We start from the raw sequence: 23,664 nt of genomic DNA, 5'->3' as shown, positions 1-23,664 counted from the left end.
TACAGACCAGTTAGCCTCACCTCGGTGGTGGGAAAAGTAATGGAGTCGCTGTTGAAAGAAAGAATAGTGAACTATCTACAGTCGGGAGAATTGCTGAACCAGAGGCAGCATGGATTCACCAGGGGAAGATCCTGTCAGACAAATCTGATTGACTTTTTTTGATTGGGTAACCAAGGAATTGGATCGAGGAAGAGCGCTTGATGTCATCTACTTGGACTTCAGCAAAGCTTTTGATACAGTCCCGCACAGGAGACTGGTGAATAAAACGAGAAGCTTAGGAGTGAGTGGCAAAGTGGTGGCCTGGATTGCAAACTGGTTGACGGACAGAAGACAATGTGTGATGATAAATGGAGCTTACTCTGAAGAAAGAGCGGTGTTGAGCGGAGTGCCACAAGGATTGGTGTTGGGACCGGTCCTGTTCAATATCTTTGTGAGCGACATTGCGGACAGGATAAAAAGGTAAGTTTTGTCTTTTTGCAGATGACACTAAGATCTGTAACAGAGTGGACACGCCGGATGGAGTGGAGAGAATGAGACGGGACGTAAGAAAACTGGAAGAGTGGTCGAAGATCTGGCAGCTGAGATTCAACGCCAAGAAGTGCAGAGTCATGCATATGGGGTGTGGAAATCCGAAAGAACTGTATTCGATGGGGGGAGAAGGGCTGATGTGCATGGAGCAGGAGAGAGACCTTGGGGTGATAATGTCTAATGATCTGAAGTCGGCGAAACAATGTGACAAGGTGATAGCTAAAGCCAGAAGAATGCTGGGCTGCATAGAGAGGGGAATATCGAGTAAGAAAAGGCATGTGATTATCCCCTTGTACAGGTCCTTGGTGAGGCTTCACCTCGAGTACTGTGTTCAGTGCTGGAGATCGTATCTCCGAAGGGACAGAGACAGGATGGAGGCGGTCCAGAGAAGGGTGACCAAAAAGGTGGAAGGTCTTCATCGAATGACTTATGAGGAGAGATTGAAGAATCTAAATATGTACACCCTGGAGGAAAGGAGGAGCAGAGGTGATATGATACAGACTTTCAGATACTTGAAAGGTTTTAATGATCCAAAGATGACAAACCTTTTCCGTTGCAAAAAAATCAGCAGAACCGGGGGTCACGATTTAAAACTCCAGGGAGGAAGACTCAGAACCAATGTCAGGAAGTTTTTCTTCACGGAGAGGGTGGTGGATGCCTGGAACGCCCTTCCGGAGGAAGTGGTAAAGACCAAAACTGTGAAGGATTTTAAAGAGGTATGGGATAAACACTGTGGATCCATAAAGTCTAGAGGATGTGAATGAAGTGAAGAGGCATGGGAGCAGCTTGCGGGAAAGACGGCTACTACCTGAGATTAATATCCTTATTCAATAAACATACACACAGTTAATGCGACTCCAACATTGCTCTAGCTTCAACGGCAAGAGAAAATGTGAAAAAAAAAAAGGATTTGTATCCACAAAAAGCAGGGGAGTAGCTTGCTTGTTACGGCGATTACTACCCCAAACCAATAAGCCTAATACTTCACTTTCAATGCATATCCAGCATAGCTCTCTGCTTCAGCGGCAGGGGGCATGATGAAAAGATTTATATTCGAACAACAACCAACAAGGACTGAATTGCACAGGCTGGATAAACATGCGTGGGAGTAGCTTGCTATGACGGTGGTTACTACCCCTAACCAATTAGCTAGATACTTCACTTAGATGCAGCTCCAACACTGCTAACTACATCGATGGTGGGGGTGGAAGGGAAATAGAACCAAAAATTTATTTGCAAGGGACAAAAGTAATAGATAAGTATGAAATAAATAAATAAATAAATAAATAGATGTGAAATCTTGCTGGGCAGACTGGATGGACTGTTTGGTCTTCTTCTGCCATCATTTCTATGTTTCTATATATGTTTCTATGTGAAGTCTGCAGGGCTGCTACTTGGTCATCCTACTCTCGTTTTCCAAGCATTACAGGCTGGATGTACAGATAAAGGAGACAGTGGCTTTTGGAATTGGGGCCCTGTCATTCTTCTTCCTGGCCTAGGGGGTAGCTTTAGTTTCAACCAAGAGGAATGGATTGGTTTAGCAAGTATAAAGGGGGTTAAATTGTTCTTTTCTGATAATTTTCTTTCCTTGAGTCTTACTGGACTAGTCCAGGCCCCACCTAGGAATAAAAGGGCCATAAGCAGATTAGACTCATTCTCTCTTCCTCCTTTCCTTGATCTCTTCCTCCTCCCCTGAGCAAGGGTGACCTTGAGGGGACCAAAAAAAAATGGAAAGATGTAAATAAGTGAAGTTAAAAAAAAAGGGCAGATAAAGGGGTCTTTGTCCAGGGCAAAGGCCTACAACCACTCCCTCTTTTATCACTTTTATTTATTTATTTATTTATTTAGAAACTTTTATATACCGGCATTAGTGGGTACATCATACCGGTTCACATAATAACTGAAAGTTTGGAAAATATGAAACGGATATCATGAAACGGATGTACCCTCTATCTCTGACAGCTGAGGGGTGGGGAAATCCCAAGAGTAATGGACTGGTCTAGCAGGATTCAAGAAAAAATCATTAGGAAAAACAATTTTACCTTATTTTCCATTCCTTTCCTATTAATTCCTAATATTCTGTTTGCTTTTTTGACCACTGACACACTAACCTGAGGATTTTAACATATTTTTCATGATGATGCCTAGATCATTTTCCTCGCTAGAGAATCCCAGTATGAATCCTAAAATTGTGTAACTATAGTTTGGATTATTTTTCCATTTATTCATCTTTTTGTACTTTTTGTACTTGTCCATATTAAATTTCATCTAACATTTGGATGCTTAGTTTCCTAATCTGGCAAGGTCCTCCTGCAATTTCTCACAATCTGCTTGTGATTTAACAACGTGGAATAATTTTGTGTCATCTACAAATGTGATAACCTCACGCTTTGTTCTCTTTTCCTGATCATTTATAAATATGTTAAATAGTATCGGTCCAGTACACATCCCTGGGCACTCTGTTGTTTATCTTCCTCCACTGAGGAAACAGCCCATTCAATCCTACTGTCTTTCCTTTCTTTTAACCTATTTTTTATGTCCTATATTTTATGGTTGACAGACTATAATTGGACAATGTCTCCTATCCTATTACTTTTTAATTTTTTTCAGGAGTTTCTCATGACGGATTTTGTCAAATTCCTACTGAAAATCCAAATACACTATATCCACTGGTTTTTACCATTAATCCACATGCTTAGTAACCCCCTTCTAAAAAATGTAGCAGATTGGTAAAGCAAGACTTCTCATGTGTAAAACTATATTGACTCTGTTCATTTAAATCATGTTTGTCTATATAGTCTATAATTTCTTTCCTTTAGAATAGTTTCTTCCGTTTTTACCAGCAGTGATGCAGACTCACTGGACTATAGCTTTTTCGAGCTCTTTATAAAGATGGAGATTACATTAGTCACCCTCCAATCTTCTGGTACATTGAACAATTTTAATGATAGGTTACAAATTACTAGTAATAGGTCACCAGTTTCATTTTTTAGTTTTTTCAGAACCGTGGGGTATATACCATCTGATCCAGTTGATTTCTACTCTTTAATTTGTCAACTCTTTTACATCTTTCAGGTTCACCATGATTTGTTTCAGTTCCTCCAAATCATCACCATTAAATACCATTTCTGGCATGGGTATCTTACTAATAAAACAGTTGTGCTCCTCTTGATAATCAACGAATCCAATATATTTTTAAACAAAACGTCGATTAAAAGAAAATGAAAAATATAAAATAGTATATGCTTACACATTATTTCTTGGGGTCAATTAGAAATAAGTTGAATTTAATTTAAAGTTAACAATCGACGTTTTGTTTAAAAATGGGCATTTTTCTAACATCCTCCTCGGTAACCACCAAAGAAAATAATTAATTTAGTCTTTCTGCTATGGCCTTGTCTTTCCTTTTACCCCTCCATCATCTAATGGTTTCAACTGACTCCCTTACCCGTTTCCTGCTTCGGATATATTTTAGTTTTTGCATCCATGGCAAGCATTTTTTCAAAATCTTTGTCTTCTTTATCAATGTTTTGCATCTCACTTGCCAGTGCCTTTGCTTTTCTTATTGTCTTCATTTGATTCCTCTTTCCATTTTTTTGAAAGATGTTCTTTTAGCTATAATAGATTCTTTCACTGCACTTATTAACTGTGCTGGTAATCATTTGGCCTTCTCCTTTTTTAATGCATGGAATACATAAACAATGTCCATGCCTGATGTAAACGCTCAATCTTTGCAGCTGCACCTTTCAGTTTTTTTTTCTGTTTTCCTTCAATTTTTCAGTCTCCCTTTTGTGAAAGTTAAATGGTAGTCCAGTAGTTTGTTTTGTTTTTTTAATGGCCTCCCTCCAAGTATTAAGTCAAATTTGATCATGTTTTGATTGCTATTACCAAGTGGCCCCACTGCCATTACCTCTTGCACCAAAATACTAAGGATTAGGTCTAAAATAGTCCCCCCTCTCATCAGTTTCTGAACCAGCTACTCCATGAAGCAGTCATTTATTTCTCTAAGAAAGAGCAAATGAGAAGTGTTTGTTCCTGGAGAAAACAGTTAAGCCCTTTTTTGTATTCACTTGAACTGTCAACTTTGAAGTTTCTGTTTTTGAAACACTTTTCTGAACTTTATATGAGCAGTTATTGCAGGAGTTAAACTTTACAATGTAGCTAGATGTATTCAGATAGTGCAGATTGATGCTCAAATGCTTGTCTGACAGAGCACATGGAGATTTTTCTCTGGTGTAAGTTACTCTCCTCGTAGAAACTGTTCTGAAACAGATAGTGACAGAGTGAGCAACCAGTTTCAGCCTGACATAAGGTACATGGAGATCTTTTTGTATGTTTTAACACTCCTCACAATAGAGCTGTTTTGTGAGACTCCATAAGTCTTTACTGAGTTCAACAGTCTCTTCTGTGTGGTGTTTTTCCTGGGAAGCCAGCTTCCATGTACCTTTATATGTATATGTATTTCCTTTTGTCTAAGCTGGCAAAGAGTATTACTATTTAATTCATTTATTTGGTCATTCATTCTTCATATAAGCATGCATGCCTGAAAACAAAGCGTAACTCAGATAACATATTCTTATATATATTTTATTGTAGAACTTGAAGAATCAAGACAGAAATGCCCACCTTGCTGGTATAAATTTGCCAATACATTCTTGATCTGGGATTGTTGCGAACCATGGTTAAAATTAAAGCATTTTGTTAAATTGATTGTGATGGATCCATTTGTGGACCTTGCTATTACCATCTGCATTGTGTTGAATACTCTGTTTATGGCCATGGAACATTATCCAATGGATCCGAATTTCTGCAACATGCTTTTAGTAGGAAACCAGGTAAGTTTTAATACCATAGATTGTGCGACATGTTCACCGTGAAGGCTGAATGAATATCCTAATTATTTTCATCATATGTAGCTTGACTACTGTGCTTACAATGGCTCACTGATTTCAGTGATGCTGCTGTTAGTACCAATATACATGATACCACTTCCTTGGTGCCTTTCTTTCTTTTCTGTTGTTCCTTTGTCTTCACTTGTATCTCTTTTCTTGGCTTTCCTGTCTTTGTTTCCTTCATTTCTTTTTCTGCCGTTCCTAAGTTTCTCTCGTTCTGATTTTCCATTTTATTCTCCTGTTCCTCTGATACCTTCATCATCTCTTCATTTTCTGTCTTCATCTTTCTATCTTTCTATCTTTCTTTTTTATCTTTTTCTTAGCCTGAATGTCTTTCTATTACCTTTTCTAGCTGTCTCCCATCTTTTTCTTGTTCTTGTTGTCCCTCAGCACCTCTTTGTTTTCTTCTTCACTCACTCTGGATTTTCCCTTCTCTCTGGCTATTCTTCCCAGTCCACTGGGATTAATATGGATAGAGACTGATTAGTGGAATTACTGTGGCAAAAATGGATGAATGCAGCATCTTTTATTTGAAATATTATGCCATAATAAATATTGGATGTCTGCTCCATTAATTGTAATGACCTCATAGTTAAAAGACCCGGAAGCCCAGTTTTCTCTTACTTTGGGAGTGTTTTAAGGACTACACTTGTTAAATTTGATAAAATCATTGTTCAAAGACTTGAAAAAAGCAGTTTTTTGAAAAACAAATGTAATACAATCATCTAGTCCTATGGTAAAATGTTTTACCATGTTTACCAAAGTTTGCAACAAAACATACAGGTCTTTTAAATTCAAATGTGACAGAAAAAGTGAATGTCATACTGTTTTTTTAAAAAAAGATCTTTATTGAAACTTGCCCGACTCTGACAGAGTTTTGCTCTTTGTAAAGAGCTGCCTCAGGGGCTACTAGAATTAAAAATCAAATTCAATTGAAATTAAAATACACATATAAGAAAAAATAATAAATAACATACATGGGTATTTAAACATTACAGACATCTTAAATCATAAAAACATAAATCAGTACATGAAAATGTGTATATTTGTGGAGACATCGTAATGGTATGTAAAAGAACACAAAATACAGAGTTCAAACAAGACTAAGAGATATATCAGCGAATAAAATGATATTGATATATATGTTTAGTTGTCCGACCAAATTATTCAGGTTCCTCAGATAAATTACAGTTAGTTTTCTTAATAATTTTTACACAATTTACATGTACCCTTTCTGTTGGAACAGAGCACAACTAGAGACTAGTTTTGTACCATAGTTTTACTGCTTGGCGCATATATTTTATTTTCCTTTTTATTGGTTTTTTATCTATTTCTATTTTAACTTATTTTACCTTTATTTTGTTTTTGCATTTTGTATGATTTGATTTTATCTTTGTTGTCACGAAGGTGTACCCTTTTTATCGGACTAGAATAAAATAAAAGATATGCTGTTAATTAATTAATTTATTTAAATTATTTAAATATACCGATGCTCAAGACCATGTCTTATCGAACCGGTTTACAAAGGAACAGGGGGAGAACCAATAAACAAACAACTACATAGAAGATAAAGTTACATTAAACAAGGGAGAAAAAACATGGGCGTTGGAAGAAAGGAAAGATTTCAAAACGAATATGTTGGAGAGTATTGAAAATAATCAGCGAAAGGCAATAAGTAGCGAGACCTAAAAGGATAACATAAGGTAGCTGAAAATTCAGCTGTAGAATTTGTTGAATTCAATTATTAGCATAACATTTCCTATGTGGGGAGGAGCAGGGGATGTAAACGGGGGGTGGTGGGGGGGGGGAGGAGGCCAGGCAGGGACCGGAGCGAGGAGGGAGGGAGGAGGAAGGGAATGGGAAGGGAGATGCGAAAGTCAATGTTAGTTAATGGAGGCTCACTCAACAGTAAGCTTGAGCGAATAGCCATGTTTTCAGTCTCTTTCTGAAGGATAGATGGCATTGTTCCTGGCGTAAATCTGGGGGAAGAGAATTCCACTGTAGCGGACCTGCTGTTGAAAGAGCTCGTTTGTGAATGGTGTTGTTGATTGAGGATTTGTTCAGGGGAGCCTGTAGAGAGCCTATGTATGCGGATCTGATCGGCCTTGTGGAAGCATGAAGTTCGAGAGGGATGGAGAGTTGGAGAGAGGATTGCTGGTAGACGGATTTGTGAATGATGGTACGAGTCTTGAAGAGTATTCGGTAGTGGATGGGTAGCCAGTGTAGGATTTTTAGGATTGGAGTGATGTGGTCCTTACGACGTGTGTTTGTGAGAATCCTGGCCGCTGCGTTTTGTAGCATCTGTAGAGGTTTGGTAGATGAGGCGGGGAGACCGAGTAGTAGTGAGTTGCAGTAGTCTATCTTTGAAAACAGTATGGCTTGAAGAACTGAACGGAAATCGTGGAAATGTAGGAGTGGTCTTAGCTGTTTTAGGACCTGTAGCTTAAAGAAACATTCTTTTGTTGTGGTGTTGATGAACTTTTTGAAATTCAATCTGGAGTCTAGGGTGGCCCCAAGGTCTCTCACCTGGTTAGCTAGAGGTATAGTCGCATTGTTGGCAACGGGGTTATCGTCGCTGGGGGAGATGACAAGGAGTTCTGTTTTGGATGTGTTAAGAACCAGGTTGAGACTCGAGAGAAGGATGTTGATGGAGTGCAGGCAATTGTTCCAGAAGTTTAGTGTGGTGGAGATGGTGTCCGAGATGGGGATTAGAATCTGCACATCATCAGCATATATATAGTGGATGAGGTTGAGGCTATTGAGAAATTGTCATAGAGGAAGTAGATAAATATTGAACAGGGTAGGAGAGAGTGAAGAACCTTGTGGTACTCCTTGGTTAGAAGGGACTGAGTGGGATTCTTTGTCATTTATTTTAACTTTGTAATGCCTGTTGTAAAGAAAGGATTTGAACCAGAGAAGTGCAGAGCCAGAAATGCCTATTTCTTTTAGACGGTTGATGAGGATTGAATGATTTACCGTGTCGAACGCTGCTGAAATGTCGAGGAGAGCTAGAAGGTAGGATTGGCCTTTGTCAAGGCCCATCAGGATGTTGTCCGTTAATGAAAGAAGGAGAGATTCTGTGTTTAGACGTTTCCTGAATCCGAATTGAGAAGGGTAGAGAATATTGTGGGAGTCAAGGTAGTCAGTGAGTCGGATGTTAACTAGCTTTTCCATTAGCTTGGCTATAAAAGGTAAGTTTGCAATTGGGCGAAAATTTCCGGGGATGGCTGGGTCCAGGTTAGGTTTTTTCAGAAGAGGTTTCAGAGAAACAATTTTTAATGAGTCTCTGGCCGACATCATTAATTGCTCCCTCATTCAAGGAACTGTCCCTGACTCATTATGGTTATGAGAAATCTCGTGGTGTTTCAATCGGTACCCACCAAAAACAAATTATGGGACAATGTCTACACATTGTTATGAGTCAGGGACAGTTCCTTGAATGAGGGAGCAATTAATGATGTCGGCCAGAGATTTAGCAATGGCGCGCCGGCAGCTGGCCGGCGCACGCGAGTTATGCCTGCCACAGGTAGGCGTAAATAAGTAAAACAAGGTGGGGGGGGGATTTAGGTAGGACTGAGGGGGGGTTAGATAGGGGAAGGGAGGGGAAGGTGGGGGGGGAGTGGAAGAAAAGTTCCCTCCGAGGCCGCTCCGATTTCGGAGCGGCCTCGGAGGGAACAGGGAAAGCCATCGGGGCTCCCCTTGGGCTGCTAAGTATCCTCACTCTTCCCGTTTATGTTGCCAGAGCGCTCAGTTTCTTAGAATCACTGCAAACATGTGATTGCATTCCTCTACTGTTTTTCATCATAACAATGTGTAGACATTGTCCCATAATTGGACTCTTGTATTTCTGTTTCACTATGCGATTCGCTGCACTGACGGTCAGTTACTGGCTCTAACCAGTTTCGTTTTTGGCGGGTACCGATTGAAACATCGCGAGATTTCTCATAAATATCGTTCTGACGCGCTGGACCGCTTCACAGCGGCAGTACACCTTGAACGTACACTGCAGGTATTGTTGCGGTCCGCTCCGCGACCCTTGCCTCCCGGCCCTTACCTCAGAGTTCCAGCTGGGCCACTCGATGCCTGAACCAGCTCCGTGAGCATCTCCGCAGGGGAGATGCCATTACACTGGGCTCCTTAGGCGTGCGCGCTGTCACGGTGCTGATATAGCCTGTTTCCCGCCAGAGCGCGCTCCGCCCCCGCTCCTGACTTCAGACGCCCAGTCCTACTTAAATTCCCCGAGGACTCCACTACGACGCCTTGCAACTGGGTCCCTTGCGGTGCCCAGTTGCCCTGAGCCCCAGTGTGTGACGTCCTCGCACACCGTTCCTGCCTGCCTGCCTGCTTGGTCCACTACTTGACTTGCTCGCTCTTCTAACCTCTCAGTTCTTGCTTGCTTCAGCACCTTTCCAGGTTCCTGCCTGGTCCCGCTCTGCCTGCCTTCGGCTCGCTGCAGTTCCTGCTAGGCCTCATTCATCCGCTCCAGTTCCAGCCTATTCAAGATCCGGACCAGAGATCACCTAAGTCCCAGCGGCCGGGTTCCTACGGGCTCCTCCCAGGGGGACACCGGCTTCCAGGGTGAACCTCCTGAGTCCCAAGCGGCTGGGATCCCAAGGGCTCCTCCCGGGGGAGTACCAGTCTCCGGGTGAAGCTTACTGTCTACACCAGCCTGGTCTGCCTACCGGCCTGCTGCCCCGAGACCATAGTCCAACTACCCCAGGTCTCCCGCAGGCCAGCCTAAGGGTCCACCGTCTAGCTAGTCGACAACAGATTGCAAGGCCATGGACTCGGCAGATGTACCCGAAGACCGGGGCCTTAGCGTCCTCACCCAGCAGCTTCATTTTCACTTGCTGGACCAACAACAGGACGTGGATGCCCTGATTGGTTCCATGTGAAGGGCCGTGGCCCTCATCGACACTGGCCCCTCTACTGTGGAAGTCCCCGGTGCTTCCTGGCCCCAGGACGATCCGGAGCTGCGCCAACAGCTGCAACAACAGCAACAGTACTTGGATGTACTAGCCGGCTCCCTTGGACAACTGGTCGCCAGACTGGACGCTTTGGATGCCCAACCCCCGCCTGGCGCAGACGCCGAACCTTTACTGTCGGCTGCATCTGTAACTCAATTGCCGGCTCCCTCACGTTATGCTGGGGATACCAAGACTTGCCGAGGATTTTTAAATCAGTGTTTCATCTGCTTCTCGCTGCTGCCCCGCCAGTTTCCCACCGATACAGTCAAGGTCGCTTACGTGCTATCGCTGCTTGATGGGAAGGCCTTGGTCTGGGCCTCTCCCTTGTGGGAGAACAACGATCCTGCCTTGAATGATTTGCAACGCTTCATTTTAATTTTCAAGCAGGCTTTCAATGAACCAGCCCGTCGGGCCACTGCCACTTCCGACCTCCTGCAGCTTCGCCAGGGAACCCGTCCATTAGCAGATTATGTGATGGACTTTAGGACCCTCGCTCAGGAGGCGGGCTGGCAGGATGGAAGTCTCAAGGCCATCTTCCTTGAGGGCATCTCCAGGCGAATCAAGGATGAGATTGCCGCCCGGGAGCTCCCAGAGGACCTCAGCGCTATGGTGGAGATGGCCGCACATATAGATCGCCGTTTGCAGCAAAGGGCGCATGAGGCCCGCCATAGCTGATCCAGCTCACCTCGCCTGCTTCCGCCTCAGAAGGCCGTCCAGCCTGAGTCTCCTGCCTCCGAGCCCATGCAACTGGGCCGAGCGTCTCTCTCCAAGGAGGAGAGACAACGTCGACGCTCGTTAGGCTTATGTCTCTATTGTGGCCAGAAGGAGCACTTCCTGGCCCGCTGTCAAAAACGGGTGGAAAAACGCCAGCACCTAGGGGGCCGAGAGGAGCACCTCCTAGGTTGTACCACTGCTCCTCATAGTACCTTGCTTGTTACTCTAGAGTACCCGGGGGGTTCTTTAGAGATCTCTGCCTTCGTGGACTCCAGCGCGCTGAAGGCAACTTCATGCAAGAACAACTGGTCCTTCAGCTGGGGATACCTACGATAAGACGGGAGGCCCCCTTGAGGATAACTTCCATCCAAGGGACACTTCTGCCAGCTCGTATTCTGATCTCTACCATTCCGTTGACAGTTCGCACAGGGGCGATCCACGTGGAGGAGGTAGCCTTCTTGGTCTTAGAGAGAGCTATCCACCCCCCGGTGCTTGGTCTTCCATGGCTCCAAAAACACTCACCCACCATTCAGTGGTCGACTATGCAGATTGTCAAGTGGAGTCCCTATTGTACCGAACACTGCATGAAGCTGCCTAGACCATCAGCTCGCCTGCTGTCGCACGCTGCCCTGGGGCCTCCCGCCCCTTACGAAGATTACGCTGATGTCTTCTCTAAAACCAAAGCGGAGATCCTACCTCAGCATCGCCCATATGACTGCGCCATCGAACTGCTGCCTGGTACAACCCCTCCTAGGGGCCGAGTATACCCCTTGTCCTTGCCGGAAACCAGAGCTATGTCGGAATACATAGCAGAAAACCTCGCCAAAGGGTTCATCCGACCCTTGAAGTTCCCTGCAGGTGCCGGTTTCTTTTTTGTTACCAAGAAAGATGGATCGCTCAGGCCCTGCATCGATTACCGCGGCTTAAATGCCATTACCAGACGTGACCGCTACCCGCTTCCGCTCATCCCGGAGCTACTAGACTGGTTAAAGGGTGCAAGAATATTCAACAAGCTCAACCTTCGGGGTGCCTATAATTTGGTGAGAATCCGCGCCAGAGACGAATGGAAGACTGCGTTCAACACCAGGGATGGGCATTACGAGTATCTTGTGATGCCCTTCGGCCTTTGTAATGCCCCCGCGGTCTTCCAGAACTTGATGAATGACATCCTCCGAGAACTCTTGAATACTTGTGTGATTGTCTATTTGGATGACGTCCTAATATTCTCCCGGGACTTGCCCACTCATAGAGAGCAGGTCCGTCAAGTAGTACGGATTCTACGCCAACACAGCCTGTACGCAAAGCTGGAGAAGTGCATTTTTGAACAGCCGTCCTTGCCGTTCCTGGGCTACATTATCTCAGCCGAGGGGTTCCAGATAAGATAAGAAACTCTTTAAAGAATCAGATCAGCAAACAAGGAAGGATAATTGGTGCAAGCATAAGTACAGTGGGCAGTACAGAGATCTACTTCAGCAATCCTATGTGGATCAAGATTTGGCACAGCAATAGTTAAGAAGAAGTGAATTTAAAACTATGGATGAGAGATTAGTAATTGCAGCACAAGATAGTGGATTGTGGATGAGGTGATTCACAGCCAACATAAAAATGATTGGTAAAATGGACAAATCTAGATTCTGCGGAACAGAACTTGAAATGGTTACACACCTTGTCACAGGATGTGATGTGCTGAAGTCAGAAGACCTGTATACAAAGAGACACAAAGTAGCACAGCTTATTCATTGGAAGTTGTGTAAACTTTATAACATCAACGTACCAAATAAACATTGGAGGCACAACCCTAATAGAATAGAAGAGAAAGACAAAGTTTTGAATATATGGGGCATTCCTTTTCCCACCGACAGGAAGAATGATGTGCAAAAATTGGATATTCTGGTGAAGAAGAACACAAGAATGGCATTGTTGATAGAGGTTTCACCTCCAGCGATTATTTTGTAGATTGTATGAAAAAGCAAAGATCCTTAAGTAACGAGATGCAGTCAGACGAAGTAAATGTGGCAAAAAGATAAAGAAATAGACCCAATCATATTGGATGCCACTGATCTGATTAAGAAGAATCTTCATGTAAATCTTGATATGTTACCTGATAAGATTACACCTTATAAACTCCAGAAGGAGGCTCTCTTCGGTACAATGTAAGTACTAAGAAGAGCATTAGCAGTAAATTTGAGAGATCAAGATCATCCCCAACCTGCCATGGCTTCCAAATGAGGTTCAGTCCTGTCAATGTATGTACAAAATAAACCCATTTGGAGAACCTGCCCCAAGTGTAAAAACCTAAAGGTTGTATCCATAGGTTCCTATTGGACAGGTTCCAGCTTTCAGCATGGTCACCTCAACTATTGCAGTTAAAGCACATTGGTAGAGTCAGATCTCCCCAGTTGTACGTGGTCCCTGCTGAGAAAATATATAGCCCTAAGCTGTGATGGGAACTTCTTGGCTTATGAGAGAAGTCCCCTCTACCTTGGTTTACTGACCATAGCTGACACGGTTCATTGAGCTTCTCTGATTTGCTAGAACACTTCCACCAGTGTCAGCATACTCTCAGTGATTTTCTTTGGATGCTGCCTGTTCGACTGTTACTTGGATACTTTTTGTCCTTGTATGAACTCTTGCCAGAGGACCTCCATAGTTATTTCTGGCCTGGTCCTTTTTTCTGAATGGAGTCATTTCCAAACAGTGACTTTTATTGCATAAAAATAAGTTTGTATGCTTTCTTCAGCATTGCAGTAATCTCTCTTCTAAAATACCCTTTTATATTTGGCATAGCCAGAGTGCAGGAAGAGATATGATCTGCATTACCTGAACTGCATATGCCTGTTCAGTCAGTGAGACCTGCTGTTGTTCAGAGTGCTCCTGTAAATTCTGCTGTTGGACCTACTGGCCCTGAATGACAGTTTGCAATTGCTGCTGTCCCTCCGTTGATTCCCATTGCAATCTTTCCATGGCGTAGTTGGTCTGCTAGTCACTCCTCTGCCCTGCAACTTTTGAGAACATATATCCTACTATTGCTAACCCTTGGAGTCTTAAGTGGCTATCTACAGACTACAGTCTTGCTAGGAGGACTGGGCTGTCTCATAAACAGATGGGAAGCAGAGGTGATTCCCAGCTTAATATTTATTTACAGAATATAGTGAAAATCAAGAAGCAGTACTTATATCCATAACCTACTGATTTATTTATTTATTTTATTTTTATTTAAAATCTTTTCTATATCGTCGTTAAGCTAGTTGCCGTCACAACGGTTCACAATAAGGCACATAATTTCAAACTTAAATGTGTTGAGTTATATTAACTAAACAGGTGCCATCAAATACTGTAACATAGTTTCATATTAAATATTACTTAGTGGTTGTGATAAGTCATGTCTACTTTGATTTGACAGGATTCTGCAATTATGTTCTGCCTGTCTGCTGCTTAATTCGAGTAGGGTTTTTTTTAACTTTTAGCCCAGGTTTTAGTTTTGTTTAAGGTATACACGTAGTGTTGTAGATAAAGCATGTGATGGGAATATAAAGATAGACAGAGACTTACCAGAAGTCATGTAAGATTTATTGTAACTGAATATAAACAGACAAAAATAAAGCCTATGGTATCCAGCTCCAGTTTTTGCCTAGTTACCAAATTAATAGAATGTACCTCACACATTTAGCTAGTTCCCTGTTTTGGCCAGAAGCAAAGGACACAAGAGCGCCACGGTTTAAATCCATGCATCATTAGCTGCTGCTGCCGCTGCTGTACTCCATTGCATTTTCCACATACACACATTATTATAGCCAATTGTTGCACAGAAGAGATGCTCTGTGCCTGGCCAGAATTTTTCTGATCTTTCCAGTTAGCAGTAGAAGCTAATCTTCTCACTTGACTGAGCTGTTTCCGTGGCGGACTACCTCTGCAGGCATATGGGAGTTGCTGGGAACATAGTAGCTTAGCTTGTTTTTCATGCTTATGGGGAGAGTTTCTTATAAGTGATTGTAGATATCCATGCTCCATAGCGTTCTTAATAAATGTCTTTGAAACAGCTTGAATTTGGACAAACTTTCTTCAACAAAAAGCTGGCTGTCATCAGGATGTTAACCAGAAATGTTCTTTCTCGCTAGCACAAAGCAGGAAAAAGCCTAAGCACCCTTTCCCTAACTGTTCTTAACTATTCTTGCACTATGGTGTTCATCCCAGGACTATATTAAACCTTACAATATTTATGGTGGCCCCAATATTTGTCTGTCTCAGGTACTTGACACACATCTAAATTTTCCCTCCTCCACAGCAGTCCTGTGCTGGATTCCAAACCTACAAAGAAAAAATCTTTCCTGCAAGTTAGCAGCTTTCCTTTTTATTTTAAGGTGGGATTCTACTTCCATTGTAGAATTTTTTTTAGGAGGACTTAGTTTAGTAGGTCAGAGGAGATAGACCTAGCTGGAGTCAATCGGAAGCACCTTCCTGTTCACCCTCTTCAACACAAGTCCTTGTTGAGTGACCTGGTGCAGTTAGATTTAGACGACAACTCAACCAGCATTCTCTCCGACCTGCTTCCCGATCCTTCAGACCACACATCATCCCTAGAGGAACTTACATATTCTAAATTTATAGAAAAGATGGGAATAGCATTGGGTATCTATGTCCGCAAAGACAAAGACCCCCCATTTTGAGCTACTTGGTCTTCAAGTCCTAGATGCTTTAGCTGAACCAGCGAATCTTCCAGGTCACAACATCCTCATCATTTTTCTGATAAGAATGTGGGAAATGCCCTTTTTAGGCACTCCTACAGCTAAGAAGTGTTAGAACTCAAATACTGGCTCTAATAGTCACTGGGCTTTGGCATCATATACCTGCCTCACCAGTCCATACTGGTCACATTTGCAATGAAAAAGGCAAAGATACAAATTTCATTCAAATTCTCCTTCAGGAAAAGACCATAAACTCTTAGATAAGTTTGGCAAAAAGACCTTTCGAAGCGCAATACTTTCTGCTTGCATTATTATCCATCATTTCTACATGATGCAGTATATTCACGGCTGATTTCAGAAGCTAAAGCATTTATACGTTCCACTGATTAAGGCAATAACTATCCCCAACTGCTCCTGGATACAGAAGAGGGCATCATTTGATTCAATTTTACGTATCTCCTAAGCCTCCACTATGGCTAGATGTATGCCATGGTTTGAGCAATTAGCATCTGTGAGAACGTTCATGAAAAATTGGTGGACTTGCCATGCTTGGAGGACAACCTGTTTGGCGAAAAGCTTCAGAAAACAGTAAGTCAAATAAAAGACCAAAATTTAGTGGTCCAATATTTTTCGACTTCTCCTGAGCAGATGTCGAGATGTCACTTCTGTCCATTCAAACATCCACCCTTTCACAGACAACTCTACAGGTCATTTCAACAGTACCATCTACCACCCTTTCCAGCCAGCATCAGCAGCAACATCTGTTCAGGCCTCAAAAGAAAGAATGCCACCAGCCAAAAAATCACTTAACAAACCGAGCCCAAACTGGGCCCTAGTTTTGTTCCTCGAGAACAATCCATCCAAGAGGCGGAGGAATCCATCATTTTGTGGAGGTCCTCCAAATTGTGCAGTCTGGGTACTGATTACGTTTCTCTTGACCTTCATCTCTCCCACATTGTTTGACACTTCATGTGAATCTATCTAATCTGCTGCGGCTTCGTCTGTCCAATTGCTTCTCCAACAACTTGTGATAGAGCCAATCCCTGCATCTCTCCATGTATGTGGTTTTCACGCCCGGTATTTCCTCATCCTCAGTAAGTCAAGTGGATTGCAGCCCATTCTGGACCTGAGTCATTTGAACAAACAAATGCTTTGGAGAAAAAATGAAAATTAATTCCCTCAACATGATTCTCCCATACATTCAGAAGGATGAAGTGTCTTGATCTAAAGGATGCATATGCTTACATACCCATCCATTCTTCGCACCAGCTTTCAGGTGGATTCTTTCTATTGCTAGTACAGAGTGTTCCCGTTCAGTTTGTTGTCAGCACCGAGGGTTTTTACAATAGTGGCAGCTCATCTATGTCATCAGGGAATATTGATCTTCCCTTACCTGGATGATTGGCTGATTGCAGCAAACTCTCAAGAGAAAGAGCTCCAGTCTCTGAGCACAACCATTCAGCTTCTACAGTGCCTAAGCTTTCTGATAAACTTCGAGAAGTGCAGTCTCCAGCCTACTCAGTGACTCAAGATTCTTGGATAGATTTGGCACAGAAAAGAGCTTGCCTGCCTCTGGACAGAGCAAAAACAATGACATTGCTCATTCATAAGCTACTATCCACCCCACGCTCAACAGCTAGGAGGCTCCTTGTAGTTCTCTGTCATACCGTTGTAACCAAACATATGGTTCCACTGACCTGCCTTCATATCTGCTACTTCCTGTTATGACGGCTGCACCACATGTACTTACATCTTGCACCATCCTGCTTCCTGCTCTGGGCCTGCTCGCGACGCGGGAAAGTCTCTGCCGCCACATTCTCTATGGCTCCTCGTGGTGGTCCAGACACTGTCATTCTCCACACTGACTTCGGGCCTTCCTAGATGTGTGCGCGCGCCACCAGACCCTATATTAAAGCCCCTTTGGCGGGAACCTCGGGGGGCGTCCCGGATTGATGACGTCATTGCATCAGAGTACTTAAGCTCCACCTTCTCTCTCAGCTAGCTGACTTGGCAATGAGTTCCACTACTTCTTTACGAGCTCCTGTCTACGGTTCCTGAGGTGACGCTTTCGTATCGCTTGGACTCTGGACCCTGCCTGGTACCCGCTCCTCAGGGGCCAGTGTGCGCACTCTACGGGGACCTGGTCTCCTGGTTTCCCCCGCTCTTTGGGCTAGCCCTGTGCCTTCCTATCCTGCTGGCTCCTGGGGGCTGCCTTTGAGAACACCTTTACCACCTGGGAGTTCTACCTCCATGCTCCCTTGCTCCTTGGGGAAGTGCCTATGCTCTTTTCTGTGAATGTGCTTCCCTGCTCCTCAGGGTAGTGCCTATGTTTTCCTTTGGGACTATAGGGGCTTCCCCACTCCTTGGGGCAGTACCCTTGACTCTGCTACCGGGATCCACCGGTGCCTCCCGCTCCTCGGGACTATCCTACATCATTCGCTGGAGATCTGACTTGGGCTTTCCCGCTCCGCAGATTGGCGTACGTCTTCACACCAAGTACCTCCTTCACTGTGCAGCTCCACCCCTCGGGGTTGTCTCTCCGGAATATGTTCTGCAAGTCCTGTGTCACGCTCTCCGCTCCGCAGCCCTGCCTAGCGCCATCTCCTTCGGAGGCCTCTGTCCAGGTACAACCTCCAGACTGCAGTCCAGGTACGACCTCCAGATGCAGTCCTATTGAAAGAGGGCGAAACTCGGCTGGAGTCAGGCTCATTTGCATACATTGTTTCTACACAATAAAGTTGTATAAGATCGGACATTTGGTTGCTTATTGTGTACTTTTGCTCTCACGGCTTTATTAAGCAACCTTCCTTGCTGCTTTTTTAGTCCCAAGGATATCATTTGGCAATTCCATGCCAAGCATCCTCGCAAACCCAAACCCCCGGGGAGGGGGGTCTTAAGAGGGGGGTACTGTTATGAACGTCGGTCGCAGAGGGCCACGACCGCGTGTTCTTACATCTTGCACTGTCCTGCTTCCTGCTACAGTCCTGCTCGTGGCACGGGCGAGTCTCTGCCGCCGCATTCCCTATGGCTCCGCGCCAACTCCAGGCCTTCCTAGGCGTGCGCACGAGCCACCAGACCCTTTTTTAAAGCCCCTTCGGTGGGAACCTCGGGGGCATCCCAGATTGATGACATCATTGCATCAGAGTACTTAAGCTCCACCTTCTCCCTCAGCTAGCCGACTTGGCAATCAGTTCAACCTACAAGCTCCTGTCTCTTTCATTCCTGAGGACGCATCGGATCGCTTGGACTCTGGACCCTGCCTGGTACCCGCTCCTCAGGGGCCAGTGTGCGTACTCTACGGGGACCTGGTCTCCTGGCTTCCCCCGCTCCTTGGGCTAGCCCTGCGCCTTCCAGTAAGTCCTATCCTGCTGGCTCCTTGCTCCTTGGGGCCGCCTCTGGGAACACCTTTACCACCTGGGAGTTCTACCTCTGTGTTCTCCCGCTCCTCAGGGAAGTGTCTACACTCTTTTCTGTGACTGTCTGTGCTTCCCCACTCCTCGGGGTAGTGCCTACGTTTACCTTTGGGACTATCCGGGCTTTCCCGCTCTTCGGGGCAGTACCCTTGACTCTATTACTGGGCTCCACCAGTGCCTCTTGCTCCTCGGGACTATTCTATGTCATTCGTTGGAGACCTGACTCGGGCTTCCCCACTCCGCTCCATCATTGCACCAAGTACCTCCTTTACTGTGCAGCTCTGCACCTCGGGGTTGTCTCTCCGGAATACATTCTGCACATCCTGTGTCACGCTCCCCGTTCTGCAGGCCTGCCTAGCACCATCTCCTCCGGAGGCCTTTGTCCAGGTACGACCTCCAGACTGTTCCACGCACTTTGGGAATCCCTTCCTGCAGTGTCTCAGCCCCGCTCCTCTGGAACTCTCCTCAGTCTCTCCCAAGAATTCTCTACTCTACTCGCCTCCCGAAGATGTAGACCTGTGGGGCCCCTCCCCACAGGTAATAACAACACTCACCTCAGGCCAAGGGCTCACACACCCACAAACCATTACACTTCCAATTTGGGTCTATATACCCAATGGGATCAAGTTGTCTCAGCCACTCTCTTCTCCAGTGAGAATTACTGCAGCAATGAAATGGGACTTGCAGTGGTGGTTGTGTCCTGAGTGATCAGAAATCAGCTCGCTCCCCTACCAAACAGTGTTGTTAATGGACGTCTCCACCAAATGATGGGGCATACACACTGGAACCGTTCAAACCTAGGGTATGTGGTCTCTTCAAGAAAGCTGTTAAATCAATCTTCCTGAGCTGAGAGCCATCAGTCACGCTTTATCAGCATTTGTGTACTTTCTCCTTGAGAGGAGACTCCTGATACAAACTGACAACCAGATGGCTATATACTTCTTCAATAAGCACAGATGAAATGGGATCATGGCCTCTTTGTCAGGAGGCCCTATGGATATGGAATTGGGCAAAAAGACAGCAAGCCATCCATCAGTCCATCTATCTGTCAAGTGTTTTCAACATGTTGGCAGATCAACTCAGCAGAGTATTCCAGCTTCACAAGTGGTCTCTACAGCAATCAGTGACAGATGAACCGTTCAGTTTATGGGGGGGGGGGGGGGGGGGTGTCTATGGTCAGTGGGCCTATTCGCATAATAATATAATTCAAAACTAAATCAGTTTTGCTCAGGCCTGCCAAGCAATCTCAGGATAGCTCAGGATGCTTTCCTCCTTGACTAGAGGCAAACCCTTATGTACACTTTTCCACTGTTACTGCTTATAGCCAGAATAGTATAGAAGGTTCTTCAGGACTGCACTCAGCTAATTCTCATAGCCCTCGAATGGCCAAGACAATCTGATATACTTATCTTGTACTACTTTCCAGTAGTCCTCCCCATTCATCTGGGAATAGACCCTGCATTGTTAACTCGGGAAGACGGGATGCTTTATTATCCCAATCTTTCAGCCCTTAACATAATAGCTTGAATGTTAAGCGCTTAGTGATCACAGATCACCTGTGGAGATCATGGATGTACTAGTCTCTTCCAGAAAGCCTTCAACTAGTAGAAATTATGCTTTCAATTGGAATAGATATTCCAGGAATTGCCAACAGAATACTTTGGAACCAGTCTCTTACAAGGCCAAGCATCTGCTGAAACGTTGCTCCACCTTTCAGACTCATGTCTCACCACTTCTTCGGTGTGAATGTACTTCAGCGCTGTAGTGGCTTATCATACTCAGGTAGATAGCAAACCAATATCCATTCACCCTTTCACATCTCTTTTCATGAAAGGTCTGTGGCACATCAATCCTCCAGTACAAAACCGTCTTTTCTATGGGATCTGAATGTGGCCCTTTTCCAGTTAATGAAGCCTCTATGAACCATTGGCATCAGCTTCTTTAAAGTACTGGACATGGAAAATAATGTTCCTTGTCGCAGTGACCTCAGCTAGAAGGGTTAGCGAACTTCAAGCTCTCGTCCACTATCCTCCATACATTCAATTTTTCCAGTACAGGGTGGTTCTCCATACTCACCCAAAATTTCTACTTTTCATATCAATCAATCCATCATGCTACCTACCTTTTTAGCTAGCAACTTGCTAAAAAGCTATTGTTGGTAGGAAGGAAAATGGTTTTGGGAAAATGGAAATTGGTTGATCCTCCTATAATGAAAGACTAGCTTGTGGGAATTGGCTTGATGATGGAAATGGAAGTTTGAACGGATAGGATTAGTGGGAATCCTGGAAGAGCAATGAGTCTATGGGATCCTATGCTGAAGAATTTGAAGGCTTAAATTTTGTCTCATGATGAATATCTTTTGGCAAGAGTTAATGAGGACTTAGAAGGAGGGGGGGTTGAGGTAGAGCAGGAGGATATTAAGATGGGAAGGTGGATCCATTTTTTGCAGTCTCTTTTCATTGCTATCATTTTTTCCTGTCTCTATGGGCCTTTTGGGGTAGGTAGTTGGGTGGTTGTTTATTGGGGTGGGATGTTGATCTTTATATTGACTTTGAGATGATGTTTTATTCTCCAGTTGGCTGTTTTCTTTTATGCTTTGTTAAGATATAATCTATATAAATAAAAATGTAAATGTTCGTTTGTTCAAAATCTTAAATCTCCGAAAGTTCTTCACCGATTGCTTTGAAATTTTGACACAACATTGCATTCGAATACGCGCGTTTTTATATATCTATATTATATAGATGTCACACCTGTGACAGGTAAAAACATGCTTTTTTGGAAAAACAGTGCCATCTGTTGGACGTAAAAGCAAAAGACGCTATCTACAGAATAAATGGGCTCTGACCGACGGATCGCAAATGCGCAGTAGAGAGCAGCTCTACCGCGCATGTGCGGACCTTAGAGCTCTGCGCTACGTGCTGGGTGTCACAGAGGGGAGGAGGAAAGGGCAGACGAGTCACCGCTCCAAGAAACGGCTCAGCCCATTCCTCCGTCGCTGGGGAAGGGGGGAGGGAGTAGGGACTGCCGGACAGTTACACACAGGAGGAGGAAAGGGTAGAAGAGTTGCCGAGCCAGTCCGTCCACCGCCGGGGAAGGGGGGGAGGGAGTTGGGACGGCCGGAGCAGAGCAAATGCGCATTGTGAAATTAAACATAATGGGGTAGATTTTCAAACGAGCGCGAACAGCCTACTTTTGTTTGCGCTCCAGGCGCAAACAAAAGTACGCTGGATTTTAGTAGATACGCGCATAGTCGCGCGTATCGGCTAAAATCCTGGATCGGCGCGCGCAAGGCTATCGATTTCGTATAGCCTGCGCGCGCCGAGCCGCGCAGCCTACCCCCGTTCCCTCCTAGGCCGCTCCGAAATCGGAGCGGCCTAGAAGGGAACTTTCCTTTGCCCTCCCCTCACCTTCCCCTCCCTTCCCCTACCTAACCCACCCGCCCGGCCCTGTCTAAACCCCGATCCTACCTTTGTCGGGGGATTTACGCCTCCCAGAGGGAGGCGTAAATCCCCGCGCGCGAGCGGGACCCCTGCGCGCCGGGCCGCGACCTGGGGGCGGGTACGGAGGGCGAGGCCACGCCCCCGGACCGCCCCGGGGCGTAGCCACGCCCCCGTACCCGCCCCCAAAACGCTGCCGGCACGCCCCCGAAACGCCGCGCAATCCGGCCCCGCCCCCCGACACGCCTCCCGACACGCCCACTCCGAAAACCCCGGGACTTACGCGAGTCCCGGGGTTGTGCGCGCGCCGGTGAGCCTATGTAAAATAGGCTCACCGGCGCGCAGGGCCCTGCTCGCGTAAATCCGCCCGGTTTTGGGCGGATTTAGGCGAGCAGGGCTCTGAAAATCTACCCCAATAGAAACGTGCGCTTTCTCTTTTCTTTCTTTTCCATTTAACCAGACTGAGCCATAGCAACGTGTGGCGGGTAGGAGGAAAGGGTAGAAGAGTCGCCTAGCCAGTCTGTCCAGCACCAGGGAAGGGGGGGAGGGAGTTGGGACGGCCGGAGCAGAGCTAATGCGCATTGTGAAATTAAACCAGACTGAGCCACGGCAACGCGCTCCGAGAAACGGCTCAGCCCGTTCCTCCGCCGCTGGGGAAGGGGGGAGGGAGTAGGGACTGCCGGACAGTTACACACAGGAGGAGGAAAGGGTAAAAGAGTCGCCGAGCCAGTCCGTCCACCGCCGGGGAAGGGGGGGGGGGGGGGAGGGCGTTGGGACGGCCGGAGCAGAGCTAATGCGCATTGTGAAATTAAACCAGACTGAGCCACAGCAACGCGTGGCCGGGTACTGCTAGTAAAAAATAAATTTAAAAAAATCTAAAAATTACTATAAAATTAATTATTGAGGAAATAAGGCTATTCCAAAAAGAATTATTTCTGATCTTTTCAGTTCCAGAAAATCCTCCACCAATAAGGTTTACTTCTTAAAGTGAAGAACATTTTTCTTCAGTTCTATAAAGAGATATT

At 45.1% G+C, this 23,664-nt stretch overlaps 1 protein-coding gene across 9 annotated transcripts in view; it reads left to right on the top strand.

Moving 5' to 3' along the window:
* The window catches only part of LOC115093628 (sodium channel protein type 2 subunit alpha-like), a 523,144-nt gene that overhangs the window by 200,341 nt on the left and 299,139 nt on the right, over positions 1-23,664 (top strand). For all 9 annotated transcript variants that reach the window (XM_029605666.1, XM_029605660.1, XM_029605661.1 and 6 more), the window contains one exon: positions 5,125-5,363. In XM_029605666.1, the coding sequence (XP_029461526.1) occupies positions 5,125-5,363 (239 nt within the window). The remainder of the gene's footprint in view (positions 1-5,124; positions 5,364-23,664) is intronic.

This window comes from Rhinatrema bivittatum, chromosome 6, assembly GCF_901001135.1.
Source record: "Rhinatrema bivittatum chromosome 6, aRhiBiv1.1, whole genome shotgun sequence".
Taxonomy (NCBI): domain Eukaryota; kingdom Metazoa; phylum Chordata; class Amphibia; order Gymnophiona; family Rhinatrematidae; genus Rhinatrema; species Rhinatrema bivittatum.
Note: the sequence above shows the minus strand (reverse complement) of the source record. Positions and strands in the feature narration are given on the sequence as shown.